At 43.0% G+C, this 24,569-nt stretch overlaps 1 protein-coding gene across 1 annotated transcript; it reads left to right on the top strand.

Annotated features, from left to right (window-relative positions):
- Nucleotides 1–744: 744 nt before the first annotated feature.
- ADGRD1 (adhesion G protein-coupled receptor D1) lies at nt 745–23,381 on the top strand (the record flags this gene model as incomplete). The annotated part of the gene is made up of 20 exons (XM_078624483.1): nt 745–1,039; nt 2,672–2,739; nt 3,253–3,402; nt 3,490–3,540; nt 5,483–5,606; nt 5,939–6,046; nt 7,382–7,457; nt 8,133–8,274; nt 16,813–16,886; nt 17,709–17,832; nt 19,324–19,427; nt 20,001–20,112; nt 20,858–21,011; nt 21,628–21,694; nt 21,894–21,960; nt 22,282–22,373; nt 22,469–22,595; nt 22,672–22,713; nt 23,105–23,197; nt 23,286–23,381. Coding segments are annotated over 20 exons (2,166 nt in total), but the record flags the coding sequence as incomplete, so codon positions are not given.
- Between the last annotated feature and the right edge of the window lie 1,188 nt (nt 23,382–24,569).

Here is a 24,569-nt window from a genome sequence, read left to right as displayed (position 1 = left end):
TGTAACAAATGGATTAATTAATCATCTGTGGATTTTATACACAAATTGAAGTGTTGAGTCCAGCAGCAACAGTAAAATATTTTCTGAAAACACACACACGCACACACACGATGTAAAACCTGAAGAGCATGTGTGTTTTCGGAGCTGGAACTGAGAGCATAGTTGAACAGAATTAAACTAATATTGTGAGAGGAATCTTTTGAGTGGACCAGCCCTTTTCCCTCAGACTATGAAGCACCCGATGCACCTGTCACTGTGTAACAGCGACTGCCTGCGCAGAACGAGGACAGCACACTGACACACACAGCTGGTGTGACAGTCGGGAAAAATATTCATTATATTGTGTTTTTGCCTCACAAATGCTTAATTGTATTTATTTTTCATCTTTAGTACTTTTTCCACCATGTTGTCGACCCTCTATAAGTATGTTTGCACAGTGTCCATCTTGGGAAGCTGCTGCTAAAAGGCGTCAAACATTGACCGTTACCATCATTTTGTTTCCCTTGGGGAAGTAGAACCCTGTAACAATTTCTCACAGGCTGAATGTCATCATGCCAAAAAGGTTTCAGTGTTTGAAAGAGGATTTTATACATTAAACATTTGCAAAGACACATCATCCACCTCTGGCTGATGACTTGTCTCCTCACATCACACAAGGTTCTAACAGGAGTGTTTTTGAATAAATATGAAGTAAAATATGAGCCGATAAAGCAGATTTGTGAAGGTGAAGCATCGAATCAACAGGAGCGATTTGTCATTCTATCTTTGCTTTGTCTTCCAGGCCCTTATTGGACCCACATTCTCTTCACATGGAAGAAAGTGGAAGGTCTGAAAGTTTACATCAACGGGATTCTCACTGCCGCTGACCAAGATGGCAGTGTCTCCGAGAACTACGGTGACCCCTACCCCGACCTCGTCATCGGGACCGGCAACAACAGGGCTTATGGTCACTTTGCAACAGGCGCCTTTGACGAGTTTGTCATCTGGGAACGGGCTCTTTCATCTGATGAGATCTCTCTCTACTACAACGCAGCCATAGGTAGGACATCACGGAGCACTGGGGACTATTCCCTTCAGTTCCAGGGCATGCGTGTCTGTTCTGATGCTTCCTCCCCATCAACTCTGCTCAGAGGAACGAAGGGTTAAAAGCAATTTCCGCTCTTGCTTGTCAATGCAGCATTCCACCCACAGCATTCATGCATAACAATATGGTGTTAAACCACACACACACACACACACACACACACACACTCACACCATGTCAAATAGCTCTTGCACAAAACATTTAATGACCTTCTGCAGTGTAAGTGTCATAGTGCACATAGTTCTGCCTTATAAGTATTTGTAAGTGTGTGGAGGCCTGCAGAGGGTAGATCACTTTGATTTAACGTGACACGTTAATATACCAGGTCAAAAAAACACCCTGAGTCCTTTGTCTGTTATTGTTCGCTCCATTAGAGAAGTGCCGTAAATGGACTGGAATTTTTTTGTTGTTTTTTTTGTTTTGAAATTATACCACTATTTATGTGATCATGCAAATTAAAAGCAGAGAAATCCACCTTTGTATCTTATATCTAAGTCAAGTCCTGTCTAAGATTCCATCCACAATGGAACGGTCCCAGTGCACCTCGATAATTGTCAGTGCCATAGGTTGCAGGGGATTCTACCTGTTCGGTCACTGATAATAGTTGCAGACTGTCGCTAACGTTCTCACCTGTCAGCTGTGAGCTGGCGATGCTTACCAACGTGGGGCGTATCTGTGCCTGTGTGACTTATCCAGCTAAAACCATGCTAACCTTTGGGCGAGGGAAAGTAGGTCACAGTGATAAATCCTTTTGAAGAAAACACATCTACACAACAGCAGCTTACAATTCTATGCTAACAAAGTCACCTAGAGAAATGCCAGAGTGCATTTGTTGCAGAAATTTGTGGCTAAGAAGAGTTTGTCATCACCGGATCCGTACAGGAAACCCGATTTGTTATCATGTCCTGACGAATCCGTTTACAGCATTTTACTTAAATAATCTTTATTGACTAAAGATTACTAATATTATTGACACATTGGCATTTTAAGTAGATAGAGTGTTATTTGTAGTTATACTTATTAAATAAAGATTTTTTTGTTGTTACAGTTAAGGCATTTTTAGACATTTAAATACAAATAATTCTATTTTTAGTTTTACTAATTCAATATTTTGTTGTTACATTTTTTCTAGAATGTTATGACAATTTCAGGGATTTGTTGTCTTTCTTCTTTTGGTAAAGAATGTCTAATATATGGGGCTAATCGTGTCTTCGGACAAAAAAAATTGTTGATGTTCATGGATACCTTTTTTAAAATAAAAAGAAACAGATCGACTCTATGGACATGACCTAAGGGTTGCTACAGACCCAAAGAGCCTGATACTGTTATGTGTGAACAGGTATAATTTGTTGCATTGAGCCTTTAATGAACATCCATATACAGCCGTTCTCTGCTGGTGGGTTGGCTCTGTTTTCATTAAATGATACAAAATGTATCTTTGCCCTGTACCGGAGCCTGTGGCAGAATATTATGTGGTTGATTATCACACGTTTGTGGAGGTTGTAAGTTATCCCACAGGAAGAGTGAATCTCAACATGGAGGTCAGACGAGTGTTTGTCTAACTTGTTCTGATTTGATCTTCTCCAGGTCAGTCTCTGGTCTCTGCGACAACACCCAGTGTTGCCAAAGAAATGCCCTTAACTACACCGGCTGTCGTAAGTTTGACATGATGAGGTAACAACATCTATGTGACACTGACCTAGCTTAGCTTAGCTGAACTTCTTAATGACGGCACATGCAGTTATTCAGTGGTAAGTTGCCTGAACACATCAAATCTTTGGAAACGTAGTTGGTTCCAATTACAAGTTGTTTAAACGTAGTAGTAGTAGTGAAACGATTTAATAACTTCATCCCCTTTACAACCCTAGTTACATCTAACTAGTTCCTCCCCCAACACTGAATATACATGTTAAAAGAACAAGCTGCCAGTGCATTCAGAGCCTATGAAATCATGTCAATTGAGCCATCTTGTTTTCCAAAGCGCTTTAGACACGGATGGCGGATAATAGAATCAAAGCAGAAAAGTGGACACAGCTGCTCGACACACAAAATGTCACTCTGACGGGCTGAGACACCGAATCCCTTTTTTCTCAAAGCCATTACGCTAAACATCCTGTGACCTTCTGATAGTGCAGCAGCATTTGATGCCTGCTGTGTTGTGTCTCCAGAGAACGGTGGACGTGAGTCCTCCGGACGTCAGCGGCCAGCACAAAGGGCTCCAACACTCCCAGGACCTGGACTCCATGCCAGTGCTGGGCTTCCTGAAGGCACTGCCCAACAAGACCATACCTCACAACACTGCCAGCAACCTCACACAGGTCTTATCTCACACGCACGCGCACATGCACACACACACACACACACACACAACCACAGTTTCACTGTGTCCATTTTCTTCCACTCAGGCTTTTCTCAAAAGTGTGGAAGAAGTGCTGTCCTCTCCGGGGCTGCCAGAGGTAAATGAGTTTCCATTGTTGTTGTGCAATGTTTAAGCGTGACATCACACAGTTGGGTGAATATCTTAATCTGAGGATTTAAACACATTTTTTTAACGCCTCATGTTTCTGACACAAGTGGTGCCAGCAAGCAAAAGCAGAGCTGAGATTAAGAACCTCTTTTGTTTCAAGGGTGACCTGGCCAAGACCGTCGGCAGAAAAAATAGAAACATAAAGTCACAGACAAAAACACAAAGAGGCAAATTTTACAACACTTTACAAAATTAAAAATAGAACCATATGAGTTCAAACGAAGAACATCCACGTCTTCTTGAATCTGCCTCAAAGTCATTTAAGCGCACAACTTCCTTCCGTTTCAAAACGTTTTCGAATGAATTCCAAGCTGAGACGGCAGAAAACCCAAAAGATGTTTTCAGAATTTCTGTCCGAACATTCGGAGCAGAGAGAATAAACGTCCTGGGACTGTCCGGTGCTTTTCTGCTTGATAAAAATCAAAGGCGTCGTGGGAGCACACCAAGAACGGCCTTGTATATAAAGGTGTAAAGTGTAAGAGCCTGCATGACCTGGCGTTGTTCCTCACCCAGGACTGAGTGTGTATGTCACATACAGTCATCCTCTAACTAGAATTGTTCTACAACACAATACTTTCACCATAATTCAGGGCGTCCTGTACTGTAAATCCTGGCCGAAGCCCTGTGCTTTCATACACAAACACATTGGAGCCAGAAGAAACACACTTGGAGAGAGAGGGAGAGTGTTCTCAGGACAATGAGTGTTCAGAGCAACCATGCGTGTTTTTGTAGGAGCAAGCTGAAACAGATGTTCACATGGGAGATTGCAAAACTTGGACAGTTGGTACAGTGTTCCGTGAACCCCCCTGTGATCACCTTCTCCAGGCAGATTTAGGGTCAGAAATGTTCACGCTTCATCACATACACACAGCGAAACACACAAAACATGTTTATGTCATCGATGGACACGTCACAAACATCAACTTTTACGCTGGGGTGGGTGGATTTTTCACAAAATACAGATTGTTTATTCTAATCACGACTGTTTGTGCGTTCTTGGATTTCTCCGGATGAGAGGGGGAGAACCAAGCAGCTAAAATGCAGATTTGTTCTAACCTGGAGGTTCTGTCTGATGGAGGCGGGCTCAGAACATGTGCAGAGTCTGTGGGCGGGGCTTAACAGGATGACCACAGTGGTTATGTACACAACAAAGATGGCTGCTGCCGATAGAGCGGCGGTTTGAATTGAGGAAGCGAGTTAGACATTTCTTTCAAAGACCAGTGAAGCATCATTTCCATAATGTCACCTTGTTCGTTGCTCTGATTAGTCTTAGTACTATCCAGTAGCGTCCATCCTACATCCTACAACCTACATCTACGTGTGGCTCTGGATTGGTTCAGGATCAGGATCAGCTCCAACCTCTCCTTTTTTGTTCTTGCATTACAGCTGCCGGAACAGGAAGTCTTTGTAAGAAGGTAGAAACTTTGAAATATAAAGTCAAACATGCAGCGTGTAAACATATCCACAAAATAGAATTCGGAACTCTACTAAGAACAGTTTAGTTCCACAATACATTACTACTCCCCATTTTTTGTGCTTTTTATTTTTAAGGATAAATCAGGATATTTGTGCGTCACTCCGATCAAAACGAACCAACCAGAGATTTTTCTTCTTCTTCTCTTCGCTCCAAAATCAAAGCACAAGAGGTTGAGCTGTCGTAATATTAGACGTCATTCTTCGTCATTCTTTATCCTCAAGAGCAGCAGACGTCATTATGAACCTGCTTCAGTGTCTCAGATACTCTTTCTTGGGCATGAAAACTTAGTCAGTGATGACATGCAAAGGTTTTTTTCGGAAAAGCGAAATTGGTTGACATGAAGCAAACGTGCAGATTGAGAACACTGTTTGTGATGCCCATGGTTGTGGAGCAGCAGTCCACCCCCGTGGTCAGCGGCCTGATCGAGAAAGTGGACAGAGTGATGGAACACATGGTGACGAACCTGGAGCCCAGCCCGAACTCCCTCATCTCCCTGGGTGGAACATCTTTTGTTGCAGGTCAGTTCTGAGTCAGCGCTCCAAACGTTGACTCACTGTTTGTCGTTTGTGTGGACACGGTGAGGATGGCTTAGGGGGGACGTGGAGCGTCAATCTGACCTCATTGGTGTTCTCTTTCCGAGAACAAACATTCACAGGAAGTCTCACACGGTGCCGTCTCCCACCTTCTTCTTCCCTTTCATGTTTTTTTCCCCTGCAGCATACTATGTAGTTTACCACTGTGTCTTTCTCCCAACACTGACTGAGCGTCTGTGATCCGCCCCTGATAGATCTGATTGATCTGTTGCGTCGTGTCTTTCAGTTCTCACTCTCCCTAACCTCTGACCCCACAGATTATTCTCTGATGAAACTCCCACAGAACTACAACCTGCCGCATTACCGCTTCCCCCCCCAGGGGAAGAACTACATCTCCGTACCTGGGGAAGCTTTCACCATGGAGTGTGAGTGCAAACGCTGACTTCTTCTTTCTGTCCTTTCTGAGTACTCCATCTCCACCTCACTGACGCCGTACCCACGGCGTCATGTCTTTGTCACTTCTGTGTTTGAGATAGTACACCCGTACTTGGGTGAAGGCTTGTCAGCAGAACATTATGCCAATCTTGTTGTAGTTGCTGCCGTAACAAGAGCCACTCACTCTCAGACACAATCGCTTGAAGTTATTTACATTCTAATTTCTCAGAGCTGGGGAAGCTTCTCACATGAGTGGCGAAATGTCTTCAACACTGTGCTACTGAGCTGTGAACCCCGGGTTCTCTGATTTGGACCCATGTCTGAACCAGAATTTCATAACGTCCTGTCCCCGGCTTGAAAAACGACCTGAATTCCGTCTCTGCCAGGAGAAAATGGTCCAGTTTTGGGGGGGGCTCCAGAAACTGGACACTAATTTACTGTGCTCAGATTTAAGAGGATGAAGCGCTGTAAGAGCTTTTGTGACTTTACGACGCTGTACAGATCCAGTTATGACTTTAATGTTGGCACTTAGTCTTTTATTTAGGACTCAGAACGTCAGTTTTCACGTGAAAATAGAGTTGAAAATTCTGCAGCGTTTACCTCCGGGATGAAATCTACTTTCTGGAACAGATCCCAGGTCAGATTCTCCTGTATTGTGTCGTCCTATGAACACCAATATAGACATTAATGTTGTAATGTTGTTAATTCAGGTTAGATTCCATTGACATTTTTGCAGCATACAGAGAAAAGTCTCAAACATAGAATTACATTAATTAAATTAGTGTACAGTATATGAAAATATCCAAAATATGTAAGAAGCAGCAACATTTAAACCAGAAATGTAAGGAGGTGTACAGGTTCACAGGTTGAATCGTGTGTAAAAAAACAAAAGTTGTGCAAACTCGTTGAGGGAGAGGGTTTTACAAAGGTTACAAAAACCCTCCTCACATTTGTTTGGCATTAACGTCTCTTCCTGTGGCAGTCGGTCGGTCATCTCTGAAAGCGGGAACAGGACGTTAAAGACTTCCTCCATTTTCATTGTTTATCTTGTAATATGGAGGTGGGACCAGTCTGGATGATCGGTCAAATTAGCGGGGGTGGGGGCAGACCTCCTGCTCTACTGGTGAAGTCATGTTGTGGTTTCATGAGATTTCCCAACCACCCCCACCCACCTCTCACCAGTGTGAGACCACATGTCCGTCCCATTAGGCTCCCAGTGGCGCGGCAGCGTTAATTAATTTCTCAGCTTTGTGTGTATTTCAGCGGCGCTCCATCACATTCCCAGCCTTAACTTTTTTTCTTTTATTTTCACCCCCCCCCCTCAGCTCAAACCACCATTGTTGGCCTCTTCTATCACAACATGCACAGCTACTACACAGAGATCAGCCCTGTGCAGACCAGGTAACTCAGCATACCAGAGCATCTGTCATTGTGCGTGTGTGTGTGTGTGTGTGTGTGTGTGCGTGTATCGTGCTTGTGGGGGTGGGTGTCCAGTGCCACTGAGACGCCCCAGCTTCCTGCCCGGCTGCTGCCCGGGGCCAGAGCCTTATCTTTCCTCTGGGCTATCTCCCATCTCACCACTCTGCCTCCACTGACTGATACACCCTGCTATTAGCTCCACATACCCCCACCCGTCTCATCCAGGGGACAAGTTGTTCCTCTAAAGCTGCCATGTTTATTTATACCGAACCTCACAGCGCAGTGATGAAGCTGTTTTTAATGGACGTTAAAGGGCCAATATGCAGATTTTGTTTGTTAGTTTTTTGTTTAAAAAAAAACGTGCTGACAGGCTTCTGTGAGCACACACACACACGTCCGTGAGTCTGTCCGTCTGAGAGAGTCTGTCTGTCTGTGAGAGTCTGTCTGTCTGATTAGAGAGTCTGTCCATCTGAGAGAGTATGTCTCTGTGAGAATGTCTGTCCATCTGAGAGCGATAGGTACGTGATGCTTGTTTGATCCTGCAGTCCCACATAGATAGATAACTTGTCTCTGTGTCTCTGTCTGTGCCAGTGGGACAAATCTGACAAACTGTCCCTCGTAAAAGGCCCCCCTTTTGTGTTTCTTCTCGTCTCTTAGGATCAACAAAGCTGCTGATTTCAAGGATCATAAAATCCAGGTTGCGAGCTGCCTGATTTCTCTGAAAGTGGAGCCGTCACCGGCCCTGTCCATCAACCTGTCAGGAGCACCGCTCATCAAGATCGTCCTCACACACGTCCTGGTAGGACTCACCTCCGACAGCTGTATGTGCTTTAGGTCATGTCCCCACGGACATGGAACCAGAATCATTTTCCATAAACACAGAATTGTCTCAAGAAATGTGTGTGTCCACACACACACACACACACACACACACTGTAGTGTATTTCCCAGGTGCTGTAACGTCGGCACACAAATTCACCAGAAACAGAGTAGAAGACATGGAGGATGTGATGTAGAATAAACACATGAAGAAGAAAATGATGGAGAACACAAATGGAGCTGGAATACAGAGGTTTGTGTGGACGGATGAAGCGAGCCATCACGCTCATCAGCTTCTGCAGCACCAATGCAACATTGATCCACCATGATTGTTGTTGTTGTGGGCGGGGTTAGCACATGCAGGGTAAGGTAGAGGTCGAACTATGACATCACTTCAGGAAAGATGTGTATGGGTTGTCAGCACAGAAACACAATGGTGTCATTTCCACATGTATTCACTCTGGAACCTGCTTTCAAAAATTAGTAATTTCTCTGTGTTCAGTGTTAAGGCTTCAGTTTCCAATGGTAGCGCAGCCGCTGGGTGTGGGACATCCTGCACCTTATCAGGGGGTGGAGGTTCTTCTGTGGCTGCAGCAGCGTATGAAATGTATCAGCTCTATTTTTGGTGTTTCTCTTACGTAAGAGGTGTGAACGCGTAGCGGCGGCTGAGGCCTGTGCAGCTGGGCACTGGCGAGCACAAAGAGTGAAACCTGTTTTTGGTTTGCAGCCTGCTTTAGTTTTCCTTTCGCGGCGCATGTGGCCTCCCCAAAGTGAACTGATTATGGGCATTTGAACTGGGGGCTCGTGGCGCTTGGAAAGGAACAATAACTTGCTTTTATGAATAACATATTTTTCCCTCACTGCCTCTCTGTGCCAGTTTTCCATGGGAAATGCAAAACTCCTGATGAAAATGAAGCTACAAATGCGCATTGACTTTCCTTCCTGCAGAGGCCGAAATTCCCGTAAATGCTGTCATCGTTTGGACAATTTTTGGACTATTAGTTTATCATAAAACAGCTATTCTAAGTGAGTTACTCACTGATGGTTTTTTGTTTTGGCTCTTATGTGAACTGGCTCCGCCATGGACGAACATAAATGAAAACTGTGCCGCTCTTGTGAAACCATGGCGATACTTCACAAAATATGTAAATACGTCAAGGAAGGACACTGGCCAAATTCTGGATTCTGGAGGTCCAGTGTTTTCCATACATTTGTGACCAATGTTAACATTTACTGATGTGGTAAATGGACATTTAATGTTCTTGTCCCTGAAATCTGTGTGGTTGGTGACTGAAATCTAGAGCTGAACCTGGCGAATGGACTGAATGACAGCGTTTCTATGTACTCCTTTGCTGAATTTCATGAATTAAACTCACATCCATTCACAGGAAATCAGCCGTGATCAGATTTGAATTATTATTATTTCGAGGTGGATAAGACCATTTTTAAGCCCAGGATGTACCGTAATGGTCAGGAGTGACATGTGTTGCGTTTCTTCACAGTGAAATTGAGGAGATTGATGCTTGTTGACTGTTTCTCCGCTAACAGGAAGTCAAGTAGCCCGTCGATGACGTGTGCAGCATTGATGGTTTGCTGTCGCAGAGGTTTAGAATGTGTATTGTTGTGGGAGCGCTGGAGACGCTCTCAGCTCTAAAATCAGGTTTCTTACATTCTTCCCTCCCAACTCAATTGACAGTGAGCTTTATTTAGGACTGCACACTGATTAGACCGCACTGCGCCAGCGCGTTTCACTTTGAATTGGACCTACATAGTTTGGCCGATGATTTATATTTAGGAGCCGCACCATAATTTGGCACTCTGGGGTTTTGGAGGCTCGTATGAGCAGAAAGGTTTTTTTTGCTCCAATTTTGCTCCAACGGGTTTGGTACTATTTTGGGAAATCTGATGTCTCGTCACCTCCCTGACTCAGAGGGAGGGGTAGCTGCTCGCCCAGCGTGTGGCACATATGTCATACCATTGTTTATCTTATTTGCTTCCTCAACTAGGGTCACAAAACATTTGTACCATTATAGTGGAGTGCCACAAGATCCTCATCCTCATAGCCCTTCAGGGGTTAACAGTGTGCATGAAGATGTTATCACATTGGGAGATTGAGAGATAAACATAAATAGAGCAACTTTTACTCTGGACCTCTGCCCTCCAAAATGAAATGAATGACTAAATGAATAAATAAATACGAAAGAGAGACAGAAAGACTCAGTGAATGAAAGAATTTGTAAATAAGTAGATAACATACATACATATGTATGTAAATAAATACATTTATATATATGTAATATATGTACATACCTACCTCTACACACATATATGTACAAAAACAAAACAAAACACTTCAACGAAAAAGTTTTCCTGCCATTGGTTAAGTTCCACCTCAAAGATGTCATGGCACCGGTTCAGAGTCCTCCAGTCAGTGATTTGCAACCGTCCTCCCTGTTTCTCCTCACGGAGGAGACAAGTTCACAGTGACTTCATTAAAACTGGGCAAGGAGACGGAATTTATCTGAAGCAGAAATGTGTCACCCCTCCTCTATGTCTGTTCATGTTGCCATGGTTACACGTCTGGTTTGCATTGTCCAGCGCGGTACAGTCACCTGCGGCCGTACTTCATGACCCATCAATCTTCCGTGTCTGACACACATCCTGCTAAAACCTGTGCTGCCACTGACTGATGGTGTCACGCGTGTCATGCCGTGTAACTCTGAAGGTCAAAGCCATGTGGACGGTGTGTGATTGAAAGGTCACCACTGCAGCACAGCGAGGTCATGCTCACATTCCCAGCTCACGCGATCAAATCCGCTCATATGTAACAATGCACGCTATGCACAGACTTTGATATGCAAAATGTGGTGCTATGGAGGCCGGTGACCACCCGCATTCTTTCTCAGGCCATTCAGCTTCAACGCTGATCGGACCCTGGCTCCACCGGTGATTTATTACCGCCGTCTGACTGTTTCAGACGCAAAGGACGGGAGAAGAAAAACGAGGGTGGGAGGCATCGAGGTCTGTAGTTAAACATTAATACATTCATGAAACACACACACAGACCTTTTCTTCTGTAAAGGCATCACTCACATGGTATGAAGTGAATGAGTGGAAAGATTTATTTCATGAGCTGAGGAGATTTATAGGGTCAAAAGAGAGAAGATGTGAAAAGCAGATTTTGATGAGGGGGGCTGGTGTCTCCAGAGGAGATAGGAGGAGCCCAGGTGACATTGGTGCCCCCCCCCCCCCCACACACACACACACACCACCAGCCGTACTGACTTATTTGACTTTGTGAAAAAAACCTCTGTCGACAGACTGAGCAAAGTGATACATACACACACACACGTGTGTGTTTATCTCTTCTCATTTATTTTATTATTTGTTTATTTTTCAATTCATTATTATTTTTTTCTCAGTTTTATGATTTTCTGTTTTTTGTGGGGGGGGGGGGGGGTCAACAACAGATACTCACCAAACAGACAAGCTGTTTTTAGAATCTTTTCGAGCTTTAAGAGCCTAAAAGGCAGTGTTTTGTGGAAAAGCAGGTCAGGGGCAGCTGTGGGTGGCTCATGTTGACAAAGACGTCTAGACGAGTTGGACTTCAGTGTTTCATGCTGCAAATAATGAATTAACGGTGCAGCAGCTGCGACAGGAAACAAAGCTTATTGAACACCCGGTCTGTTGCTGGTACCAGTCCTCTCACACAATGACTGATCTTTATTACAGGTCTTTTTATAACTCCCAGCACACGCCCAGCTCTGTTTCTCGGAGCCGCACACACCCATCCACACGCCAACATCCCTGCAGACCCAGTGAGCCAGCACACTGATCAATCACAGATGGAGGTCTGCCTATTACTCCTCCGAGTCTGCGTCTTGCAGTGGAACTCCTCCTGGTTCAGCTCCCCGTTCCTTTCACCAGCTCTACAGTCCCTGCAGATGAGTACGTTAGGGGACAGTCTCCAGTTTATATTGGTTCCTGTCATTGACCGGCCACAGTCAATGTCTTCCTCACCTTCACTCTGTGTGCTGCTTCGTGTTTCTGTGTTCGTATCCAGCGACTCTGACTTTCTGACAAGTCAAGGATTTATGCTTCTGAATTGAACTGACTTGGACTCAGTGATGATCCAAGATGGCGTCAGTATTATCTGTCAGTATAAACTGTGTCTTTAAATCAATGTGTGAATCACTTCAGAAACAATTGGAACAACAACATTGTATTCTTTGTCTTCGCATTCACATTCACCTTTATTTGAACTATTTCTCAAAGGCAGAAAGCTTTGCTCAGAGGAGCAGGCCATATAGCAGAGACACCTCAGGGGAATCAAACACGTGAGCTCATGTGTGCAGAAGCTTCGTGCCCAAAGCAAAAACGCTTGTCTTGAAAAAAGATGTCCGTCTGACTGTCCTCCTCACTCCTGAAGGCCTCTGGAGGTGTTCCACTGTCCCAGTTCTCCTCACACCCTGAAGAAACCTTTTTTTTTTCCGCGGCCAGCGCCGAGACGGAGCAGAAAGCTGCAGCTGCACGTCTTATTACATCTCCCCTGACGGAATGATCTCACTCAAGGCCAGTTGTGTTTCTTTGCGCTGTGTGCAGCATGTGGGTCGACTCTGTGACGGAGATCTGGGCTCCGTCAGGTGTCAGAGTCAACCGCTGGTCTGAGGCTGATTCACTGGGCAACAAGTGTGTTAGTGAGATTAGTCTGCACAATGTAATGTTACACACACACAACACTCACACGCACATACACATGCACACTTTCATACTCACACGCACACACACACACACACACAAACATACACACTCTCACACACTCATACGAACACACACACACTCACACACATACTCATGCTCTTACACAAACACACACACACACAGTCTCACATACACACACAAGCTCACACACTCACACACTCTCTCTCTCACACACACATGTTCTCTCATACACACACACACTCTCTCTGTCAAACACACATGCTCACACACACTCTCACACACACACACACACACTCTCTCTCTCTCTTTCACACACACATACACCCACAGACACGCACACCCATGTCCCTCTCAAGCTAAATATGGATAGACAGACAGACAGACAGACAGACAATAGATAGATAATTAATCTGTTAGAAATTCACATATTACCAACATTTCACAATATACCTGTAGTCATACATATATATATTTGACATAAACTCAGATGTGAGTGATGAGATTGAGCCATTTGAGGGTCAAAGGTCACAGCCTCCCTCACTTGTTCTGCTGCTTTTTTTAAATTGAGCACAACCAAAGTTTTTATTTAGACGTCTTTCCTCCTCCAAAATTCCGTTTTGACTCGGTGTCTGGACTCAGTGTTGGCCCTGTGCATGAGCCGAGTGTTTATTCAAGGCTAAGCTGATTTTTACTCTGTGAGGAATGAACTTTAGATGTTTTCTGTTTCACAGAATTAGTTCAGTGTTGAGTGTGTTACAAGAAGGGCGTATTGTTATGTGTTTATAGTATTGTGTGTTGGGTGAAACTCCTCCAGTCATGGGAGGTCTGACGGGGATGCGGAGGACGGACACGCGTGGTTTTGCACAAATTTCTGGGTTGTGTGTGTTTCATCGAAGATTTATATGCCTTTGCTTATGTTCTACCCTTATTATTTTTCCCGACGGGCTCATGTCTGACTGTAAACCGTTGAGAGAATGAGTTTGAAGAATGAGTTTGGACCACAGAGCTTTCCTCCTCAGCCAGCAGCTGAGGCAAACACTCAGTTTGTCACCATGACAGCTCATGTATTGATTGTTAACATGTTTCCATCAGGCACACAGCAGCTCAGATTATTATATTGCATTATTATTATTATTATTATTGTTGTTGTTGTTGTTGTTAGTATTATTATTAGTAGTATTATATCTAAATAGCTAACAAAGTTTCAAAATAATTGCTGGGCTGATGATCAAAACATTTCTCTTTTAAGTTTGATATAAAAGTTTTGTTGTTGTTGTTTTTTTAACTAATTTTACAATTTTAGTTTTTCAAACTAAAAAAAACAACAACAACAAAACAACATTTGTTTCCAGGCACTGGAAATGGCACAGGACATGAGTGGTAGCTGATCATGAGTCTGCAGTTTCATTGGCGAGTCGAGTTAAAAAAAAACTGCGCATTAATCTGCTGTATCAAGTGAGAGAATCAAACAACAATAGAACTAGAAACTCTGACTATCTAGGATTGGTCATTTATCAGCCTGTCGTTCTGCATCCGTCTCTTTCTCTTCCTCTCTGAGTCCATTCATCATCATTCGAGGCTCAAAGTGATTTCCAAGGTGCCGTTTGCCTGCCGTCTGTTGTTAATAAAGACTTACAGTGCCAGGCAGCTGCAGTCTTGGCTCAGAGCTGCGGAGGCCTCAGGTCACTGGGGAGCAGCGGCATGCGTGCAAACATTGGCCAGATCTCTGCATTGATTTTAGTACTCACCAGGGACTTTGAGGTTCCTGCTCGACTCCTCAGACATCAACTGAAGAACATGAGCAGCATTTCTCACAAAAATACAATCAACTTTTTCATTGTCATTGGATGTGACCTGATAAGAAACACACACTATACACACACATACTAATTATGTATAAATACAATAAAATAAAAGGAGTGGGGGCTCAGTTACGTTCCACATACTCATTTTCCGAGCTGCAGACAGGAAGTTGCCAAATAGAACGCCCTCCTAACCAGGGAAATCTGACTCAGACTTTGTTCCGATTCAAAGACCAGTGCTGTGTCTCAAAACACATACTTCCATTAGTGCATTTCTATATAGTACACTATGTACGCTAGCTGGCATTTTGCGAATATTTCCAACACATCCAGCCTTGGACCTCACATCTTAAACCTCACTCTTGTACAATGAAGACGACAATCTATCACACACAAGCACCAAACATACGTCAGTGACTGAAAATGTGCCAGCAGTCTATTAGATAGCAAGCTAATGTTAGCATTCGTCGGGATTCCATCGGTAGATGATACCCCCGATGTGCCGCTGGAGTCACTGTTGTCCATCTTTAGGAGTGAAAGGTACGTCATTTGTACGTCACTAAGATGGCAGCCGTTGAGGGTGGAAAGTGTCCATCGATCCACAATAAACTTTTGACTTTTTAACAATTGAGCGCCGCAGTTCAGTGCATGCAGTACACTACATTTTAGCATAGTCATTCACTGTGTGTGCACTTATGTTCTCAAAATGCTAAGTTTTACTATAGATGTATGCGATTTGAGGCACAGCAGATATGCGATTCAGAATCCAAGATGGCGTCAATAACTTAGTATGATCTGTCATTATAAACGTAAACGGTGTTTTTACTGTTTCTGTATCACTTTGGCTTTTTGTGTCCATCTCAATGTCTTGTACGCGCACAACTGTCATCAATGGGGATGTTGTTATGGTGGTTGTGTGTGGAATACCAAGGAATGTGTTGTTTACACACTAACAACTAGTCCAAGAACCAAGTTTTATCTGGACATTATGTCACTGTGAGTTACAAACTTAACGGCTGCAAGTGGAACGCACCATGAATCTGGATGTGCGAGTCTTCAGGGCTCTGTAGCGTCTCTGTCCCATTGCACAGCTTCTTTTTTTGTGATAACTTAGGATTGTTTCCCACTTGGTACCGTTTACATTTCAGGAAATGTCACGTTATCGTCCACACCCAGCGTTCCTGTGCATTCGTAAACCCTGTGGAGGAGCACTCTGTTCACCCATGGGTGCTGCTCGCAGTTCCACGGGGCTTGGCCTTCTGCTATTAGGTTGCACGTACAGCCCTGACTTGGGCCCTCGGGTATCAATCTGTGCATCGGTTGAACAGTCTCACGACATGATGACTGGAGCTGCGTGTGCGAATCAGACAGAATGAGCGCAAGCATCTCAGTGAAGTCAGCGTATTGTGTTATGCTTTGTAATATGAATCACAGAGAACACACGGGCCAGGAAACAGACCTGACTGACAATTTCACTCTCAGTTTTTCCAGAAGGAAATAGCGCCGACACGATCCATCTAATCATACACTTATTCAGTCTGAGTGTGGAGGCGCAGGCGATGAGAAGAGGTGAGCAGCCACTCAGTATGCAGCCGAGCAGCCAACCGAAGTGTTGTTTTCCTCAGATGACAGATTGAGGAGGCTCGTGGTTTGACCTGAAACCAGGGCCAAGCCCCAATTACTGAATTCTTGCACTTGAAGCATTAGCTCACTCTCTCCTGAGACGCCAAATCCCATATTAAGGAATGACATGGAAAAAGTGAGTTATAATCAAATGAAGTCCTTGATGGCAGAACGTGTTTTTCATTGCATGTATTAATAAGCGTGCATTGATCTTTTCTTTGTATGTGATGTGATGTGTGGAGTTGATGTGTTGGCTCATATGTTTCTGAAAATATGAATATAATGTCATCAACTGAATCAATGTGCATTTTTCAGTGAAACCAAAATAATTCAAATGCAAATATCTGTGTTTTTTTTCTTTCCCTTTTCAGACTAAAGAACAGCAGGATCAAGTGTTGAATCAGAGTAACAAAGTCTTCCTCTACTGCGCCTTCTTGGACTATAGGTGGGTAAATCCACATTAAGATACAATAGAAAACTCCGTTCCATCTGATTGTTGTTGGATGTCAGCAGTGATCACACATTCGGACGCCTCTGTTTGTCATCAGACAGTAACTGTACGTGTGCCTGGATGCACAATGATCCACGTAGCAGCTTAACCAGTGTCTGACTCTGTGAAGGAACAAGACAAAACTCGGATGAAGACTTGTGACTTAGCAGCGCCGAACCCCCCCGATAGGTCAGCCATCAGTCAGTGATGTAACTGGCTAAATCGTCACTTTGGACAGAAATTTTGAGAACCTTAAATGTGGACAATATGCCCGCTTGCGCACTGCGGTTTTAAAAAAAAACCTGTGAATGTGTGGACTAGGCCTGTGACTAGGACTAGACATAACATTTTTATTATTATTACCCATTATTCATTTCGATGGCGAGCCTGTGAAACACTATCTCCGTCTTTACTTCAATGACTCGATAACAAACAGTCTGGGGAGGAAAAAAAATCCCCTTTCTCATTCAAATCAAAACAACCGTCATCACAAAGTACGATGACGAGATAAATAAAGCTGAAACACTTCTCAGAGAATCGCTCTAAAGGTGCTGACTTGTAGTTGGATTCAAAGGCTCCCTCTCCTGGCACCAGTCTTCCCTCAAGATCAAGAGAACGTGAGATAGGGTATCGATATGTCAGACAAGTATCTCTGCCGGTCACAGGAAGGATGAAAAGACTGTCAACCAAAAAGGCCCAGACTTTGTCTCATTACAAAACAAAAGATTGTTTGTCTGTGTTTGTTTCTCGTCTTCACCTCAGTTAATTCTGTTTCAGTTCCAATGAAGGCGTTTGGTCCAATGAGGGCTGTTTGCGCTCTGAAGGAAACATAACATACTCTGTGTGTCTGTGCAACCACCTCACCAACTTTGCCATCCTGATGCAAGTCGTTCCCTTGAAGGTTTGTGGACATAATCACTGTGTTCACACGTTGACAAATGGTGTAGTTCTGTCAAACCTTGACAGAGTGTTCTTGTTTTTAACATTGAGGGAAAACTGCATACAGTTACGATCTGTGGTGCAGCGACCACCAGAGGGCGATCAAGGTCTCATTTTATCTGAGATCTCACGGTTTCCATTCACATACATACTATATAGAGAAGTAGCAATCACATGATTTTACATCGTACAAAAAGAAACAAAAACTGCGCCAAATGGGTGCCAGCATATATTTACGCTGTCTGGACGCAAAGTACCGTTAGCTTACGTTCCACTCAGTTCAGACCACTTTGTCTTTCTTCAGCCTGCAGTTTCACTCATTAAACATGAATGTCCAATAACTGCTCTGCACCAAATTACAGACAAATTGTGACTCTGTGGTGAAAAACATGGAGTGTGCAGCAGATAGAAAAGCACAGAACCAAAAGCAGAGAGAAAACAAATGAAGGTCGGCGTGTTTATTAGGTGATAATATGCCGACACTGTGGGAAATTATGGGTAAAAAAACAAAAGACACACTAAAACATGTTATTTAGTCACATTGGACTGAACCAAACGATGATGAGTTTCACCACAAAGCTTTTTTCTTTCACCATTTGTTCAGACATTTACACCCCCCTGCCCCCATCATAAGCAGGTCGTAATGTTGGTTTCACTGGCGGTTTCAGGCAGAAGGACAACCATGGTGGACAACCATAATAGAATGTGGTTCCTTTGGGTCACTGCAAGGGTCAGTGGTCCGTTCCTTCTGAACGTCAGACCCTTTGAATAAAACATCTGTGTTTCTTCGTCTCCAAACACTCTCCTGCACATTATCTCTCATTTGGAGCTTTGAATACCAACCATCCTGTACAATGTCACCACAGACTGACTCAAAGTTATTTGAGAGTATGCGGCACAGAGAGAGTGGTCAGAACGCTGCTGGCTTCTTAAAATAGAGAGGAGGAGGTCTTTTGCAGCAAAGTGGGCCAGAAGTTTATTTGATGCTATATTTTCCTTCAGCCAGTCTCTAATTAGTGAGCTGCCTGGGAACATCCCACATCTCCCTTTTCTGGAGGTCGGAGACTCCTCTGCCCTCGTAATGACAAGGCACATGTGAAGATAGTTAATGGAGAATCAAATCCAAATGCTGCAAATAGCTGCACTTTCAAAACAACCTCCGGCCCCTGCGGCAAAGTTGTGAGAGACACAATACCAGCAGAGTACTTTGTACAGAGTACAGTGTGTGTCTGTGTGTGTGTGTGTGTGTGTGTGTGTGTTTGTGTGTGTGTGTGTGTGTGTTCATCAGATATAGATATAGAATAAATATTCTATATCTATAAAATATTCTAATATTAATTAAAACTCACAGTGTGCAGTTTTATATATATATATATATTGTGTGTGTGTGTGTGTGTGTGTGTGTGTGTGTGTGTGTGCTCCGTTTTGACCAATGACATGTCTCTGTTTGCAGCTCACCAGCGGCCATCAGGTGGCGCTGTCAGCCATCGGTTACGTTGGCTGCTCCATCTCCATCTTCTGTCTCGCCATCACTCTTGTCACCTTTGCTGTCCTGTCGTAAGTATCACTCACTATTTATCAACTCATACATACAATACATATACAATATATATGTAAGTTTGATTTTATACTGTCTCCAAAATTAATGTGATATCAAAAAATCATGCTAGTAGGTGTAACATGAATGACTTATGAATGAATTGTAATTAATGTTATTAATGTTTCAAAATATATACTTTTTGTACAAATATACAGAATATATATTTTTAATGTAATTTTAATTGTGAGAGAAAATTGAATGAAGTGAAACAATGAATGCTCACAAATCCAAACCCGTTTCAATCCAGTGATTGACTGTGAATGCTCATTCATCAGCTGCCTTACGTGTCTTTATTTTGTAGCTTTAATTCTTATTATTATTTGTGAGGAGGAATGGTATATCGCAGACAGGAGGTTCAGTTTAACAGCGAGCAGAAATTTGCACAAACAAAATAGAGAAGAGCAAATACAATGAAAAGATGCAAAGTAAGGAGAAAAGTAACTCGACACATAATAAAACAGGTTGACCCTGTGCAGACACCTCAGTGTGAGCTGTACAGTAGTCTGATGTGACACCGTGACTCTCTGCAGGTCAGTGAGTACCATCCGCAACCAGCGTTACCACATCCACGCCAACCTGTCCTTCGCCATCCTGGTGGCCGAAATCTTACTGCTCATCAGCGCCAGCTTCAACCCGGGAACGGTACACACGACTTAACACACACAGTGACATTTTGACATTTACAATAAGATTTAAATGAGGGATTATTTTGAAGATGATGAGGGGAAATAAGTGAAATTTTGCTTTGTTTTAGGTGGCTATATCATATCATGATAGACATTTTGAAGCAGCATTTAAAATTTGCCTTAATACAGTGCACGTATTTTCTTTAATCTTAGTCCAATTTACCCACAAAACAGAGTCGAGTTAATTTGTAAGGTGCAGAGACATTTATGTCTGTGACATGTATGGAAGTTTACTTAATTCCAACACATTTTAGATGAAATCTGACACAAATCTTGTTTCTATAAAATAAATCACAATTATTTTGTCAGTGTCAGATATATTTATATAGCCCATTTAAAACAACAACAAAGGTTTACCAGACTTTACACTAAAAACAGTACAAGAATACAAGAATAAAAACAATGAATTATATTGATATATTTATATACAGTTAGAAGAAAACACACACAATCTATAACATCTCAATAATGATCATATCACATTGTGATATCATGCAGTATTGTATCACCAGTATCTTGATAAAATCCTATCATGGCGTCTGTGGCGATTCCCACCACTGCTGTGTCCATTTGAATTCATGAACTATTCAGAGTAAATGAAAAATTGATGAAGTGAACCTTTAGAAAAAGGGTGCAAGATTAAATCAAATGAGAGCATTATCAGATGCTGTCTGACTAAGAACGTCTCTGATGTTTCCCAGCTGCCGTGTAAAGTCATGGCCGTCCTACTGCACTTCTTTTTCCTGAGCGCCTTTGCCTGGATGCTGGTGGAGGGCCTGCATCTCTACAGTATGGTGGTGAAGGTGTTTGGCTCCGAGGGCAGCAAACACTTCTACTACTACGGCATCGGCTGGGGTGAGTTTACAGCCCTTTATCTGCTGCGATCGGACGCTAATAATTGGCCCTTCGCTGCTGTGAGTTACATGCTTGAGTAACGATTCATCCCAGCATCAGTGAACTGGAGCTGAGCGACAGATTGAAAAAGAGTCTGGGACGTATGGATCCTCCTCCACATGCTGAAGCCATTAATGGGAAAATGACCTTTTTTTATGACTTCCTTTCTTCTGTGAGAGTACATTTTCATTTTGTGTGGTCAAGTACAAATGATGTGTTTGGAGCCGGTCTGGCAGTCAGATCTATGTACTGTCCCTGAAATGAATGAAATTCATTACCATGAGGAGTCCAGGGGATAATGCTGAAACTAAAATATTACTTCAAAAATAGAAACATAAAACATCAAGAGCAACATAAGAGAATGTATATGTAAGGAATTAATACACGGATTAATACACGCATTAATAAATAGTTGTAGTTTCTAAGTGTGAACTTCTATTCATGATGATTTGATGTAGTAGGAAAACAAATGGAGAAAAGTAGTTATATGTTTCTCAGAACTGTGTGAGTGAGTGAGCAGGTTGATCTGGCCATGATTTCATAACAGTGGAGGTCTCTGTGGTTTGTTTGTTATCAGGCTCTCCGTTGGTGATCTGTGTGGTGTCCATGACATCAGCTTTGGACAGTTACGGTGAAGTTGACAAGTAAATATGACCTGCACGTTAAAAGAACAAACAGTATTCCATCGTTGCATAAGAGTGACATCACCTGTAGATGTAATTGGAACTGTTCACGGTATTCACAAGTGTTTAAGTTAACAGTGACTTCATGTGTCATTTTCTATTTACATTAAATTTGTCTTTAGAAAGGAACATTTTTTTCTTCTTCCTCTTGCTTTCTCAGCTGCTGGCTCTCACTAAAGAATGGAGCCATCTGGGCATTTGTGGCACCAGCTCTGTTTGTCATTGTGGTGAGAAAGTCATTGTCTTTTTTTTTTTAAACACACTGTTTATGGACTAATTCAGTGCAGGGAGGACGGTGTCGTATAATCCCACGGCAGATATGCCAGAATTGGCATGACACTCTAACGTGATTCAGGCGTCTGACGTCTTCCTGAAGTCAGAATCAGATTTTGAATTCTCTTATTGTCATGATACACAAGTGTTCTTTTTTTCTTTGAAAAACAAAAAATAGATAAAGTACAGAATAGATATGTAAGGAAATACCGTATACCTGTCAGTCACAAATGTACATAATTCCCTTTAACCTGATGTTCCTGTGTGGGCACCAGGTGAACATCGGCATTTTAATATCTGTGACCAGAATTATCTCCCGGATCAGCGGAGAGAATTACAAAGTTCACGGCGACGCCAACGCAGTCAAGTGAGTGTGTTTGTCTGTTCAATCAGGCCGATGTGATGATCAGATCCTGTTCATGTATCGGAAGCGACATGATCATGATCATTTGTTTGTTTCAGACTGACTGCAAAGGCCGTGGCAGTGCTCTTGCCCATACTTGGCATTTCCTGGATCTTTGGCGTCCTGGCGGTTAACACACACTCTTTGCCTTTCCTCTACATCTTTGCAGTATTCAACTCGCTACAGGTACGATCACCTGAAGCTTCTCTTCGTTAAGACTGAACTCATTTCTCCTGAGTTTACATGTTCTCTTCTCTTTCAGGGCTTCTTTGTCTTCTTGTTCCACTGTCTTCTCAACTCTGAGGTAAAGTCCTGACCATGTTCATTAGCTCTCAGTCATTTTTTCATTTCTCGGCTCTCGTGCTGGATAACGGTCCCGAAATAGTCGAGGCAGAAGGCCATCCATATGTACAGTAGTCTAGAATCTGCCTGATCCGATCTGCTGACAGGAAGTTGACAAATGGAACACCCTTCTATCAGGAATAGCAAGACCCAGAGTGTCTATTGTGTCTATTTCAATGTGTCATACACACACAACTGTTTTATTTGGGGTCAGTGTGAATGTTGTTACGGTGTAGTTACAAGGAATACCCCTGGATGTGTTGGTTAGACACTAACAGCTAGTACAAGAGACATTAGCCCGATACAAAGGAAATCTGCTTTGACCCGACTGATGTCTTTCCTCCTTCCAACAGGTCCGAGCTGCTTTCAAACACAAAACCAAAGTGTGGTCTCTCACCAGCAGCTCCATCCGAAATATCAATGTGAAGCCCTTCAACTCTGACATTGTGGGTGTTTGCGTCAAAGATCGGCTTGACCAAAGAGCTGGGCAGCTGTATACTGCCTGAGCTAAATACTCTCCTTCCTATCTCGTAGATGAATGGAAACAAGGAGGGGGTAACTCCCACTAAGATGAACACGTGGGACAAAAGCACCAACTCTGCCAATCGCATTGACCTCTCCGCTGTGTAGCTCATCACGCCGTCTGTCTGCGGTCAGTCTGAGGCTCGTGAAGTAGAACGACCACCATCGAAGTGTTTCCACACAAGTTGATGTGGTGACTCGGACAGTTAGAGATGACTTGTAGCACCACCCTTAAAGACAAACAGACTCTTAAAACTGTGCCTTTGTTCATGTCTTATTATTATTATATCCCCCCCTCACACAGAGAATATGTTCAGAGAACATATGTTATCAGGGTCACCGGGTCACCACGCTGCTGGGGTTGATTTAGAAGTCAAGGATCAGGTGACTTTATTCATGCCCGTAGGTAGATTTGTCTTGCAGTAGTAAGTTGCCCGTTCATACATACGTACACTTAGACTACGGAACACATCCTACAGCACAACGAAGCAGAAAACTATCCTGCAAAGAGCTCAAGGCTCCACCAGGAAAAAAACAAATAATTACTTCATTAACACCAAATACATACGTCCTGCGCATTCAGTTGATGTCTGCAGCTAAAGGCAGCAGAAACTAACCTGAGTCTGTCACGTTCAGTCTTACGTTTTTGGGACTACGTACCTCTGTCCAGAGGGGAGAAGCCAGAAGTCGCAATGTCAGGGATAGGAATTCTCATTCAAAATAGAAGAAGCTTTCCTATGTAACTAACTGGAATACAGGGATTCTAGTTGGTCTGTGTAATGAGTGGAATGAAATCACACTGATGTGCCATCGATTGTCAAAGTAATATCAAACTGTATTTAACTTAAAGCAAAAACTGGCCCACAGGATGTTAGAATTACATACAGTGCTGAATTAAAGCATTTTACCTTGCATGGAGGAAAGACCAACTGTCATTTGCATTTACATTCAAGTCCTGTTCTTGCTGCAGGATAAAAAATTATAATCAACCTAATCAAACATTTATGGGCAGATAACAGAAGACCAGAATTTGCATGAAAACAATGTGATGAATAGTGCCGCGGTAAAGTGACCATGTGTAAATCTGATTCAGTGTATTTATTTATCTTGTGTCTTCTGCGATGTGTTAAAACTCAACCATCAGTGTTTTTGTGGGTGTTTTTTCAAGATGCATGACCTCACATTTTAGTAGGATGAGGAATGTTCGCTGAGGGACACTGATGTGGAGGTGTTTTGGACACAGTGTCTGTGAAATTTTCCGGTATCCATGTTATATCGAAAGCAGCCTTTTCCTTA

This window comes from Lampetra planeri, unplaced genomic scaffold (genome assembly GCF_965212315.1).
Source record: "Lampetra planeri unplaced genomic scaffold, kcLamPlan1.2.h2 scaffold_797, whole genome shotgun sequence".
NCBI classification, from domain to species: domain Eukaryota; kingdom Metazoa; phylum Chordata; class Hyperoartia; order Petromyzontiformes; family Petromyzontidae; genus Lampetra; species Lampetra planeri.
This window is presented reverse-complemented; position numbering and strand designations above follow the sequence as displayed.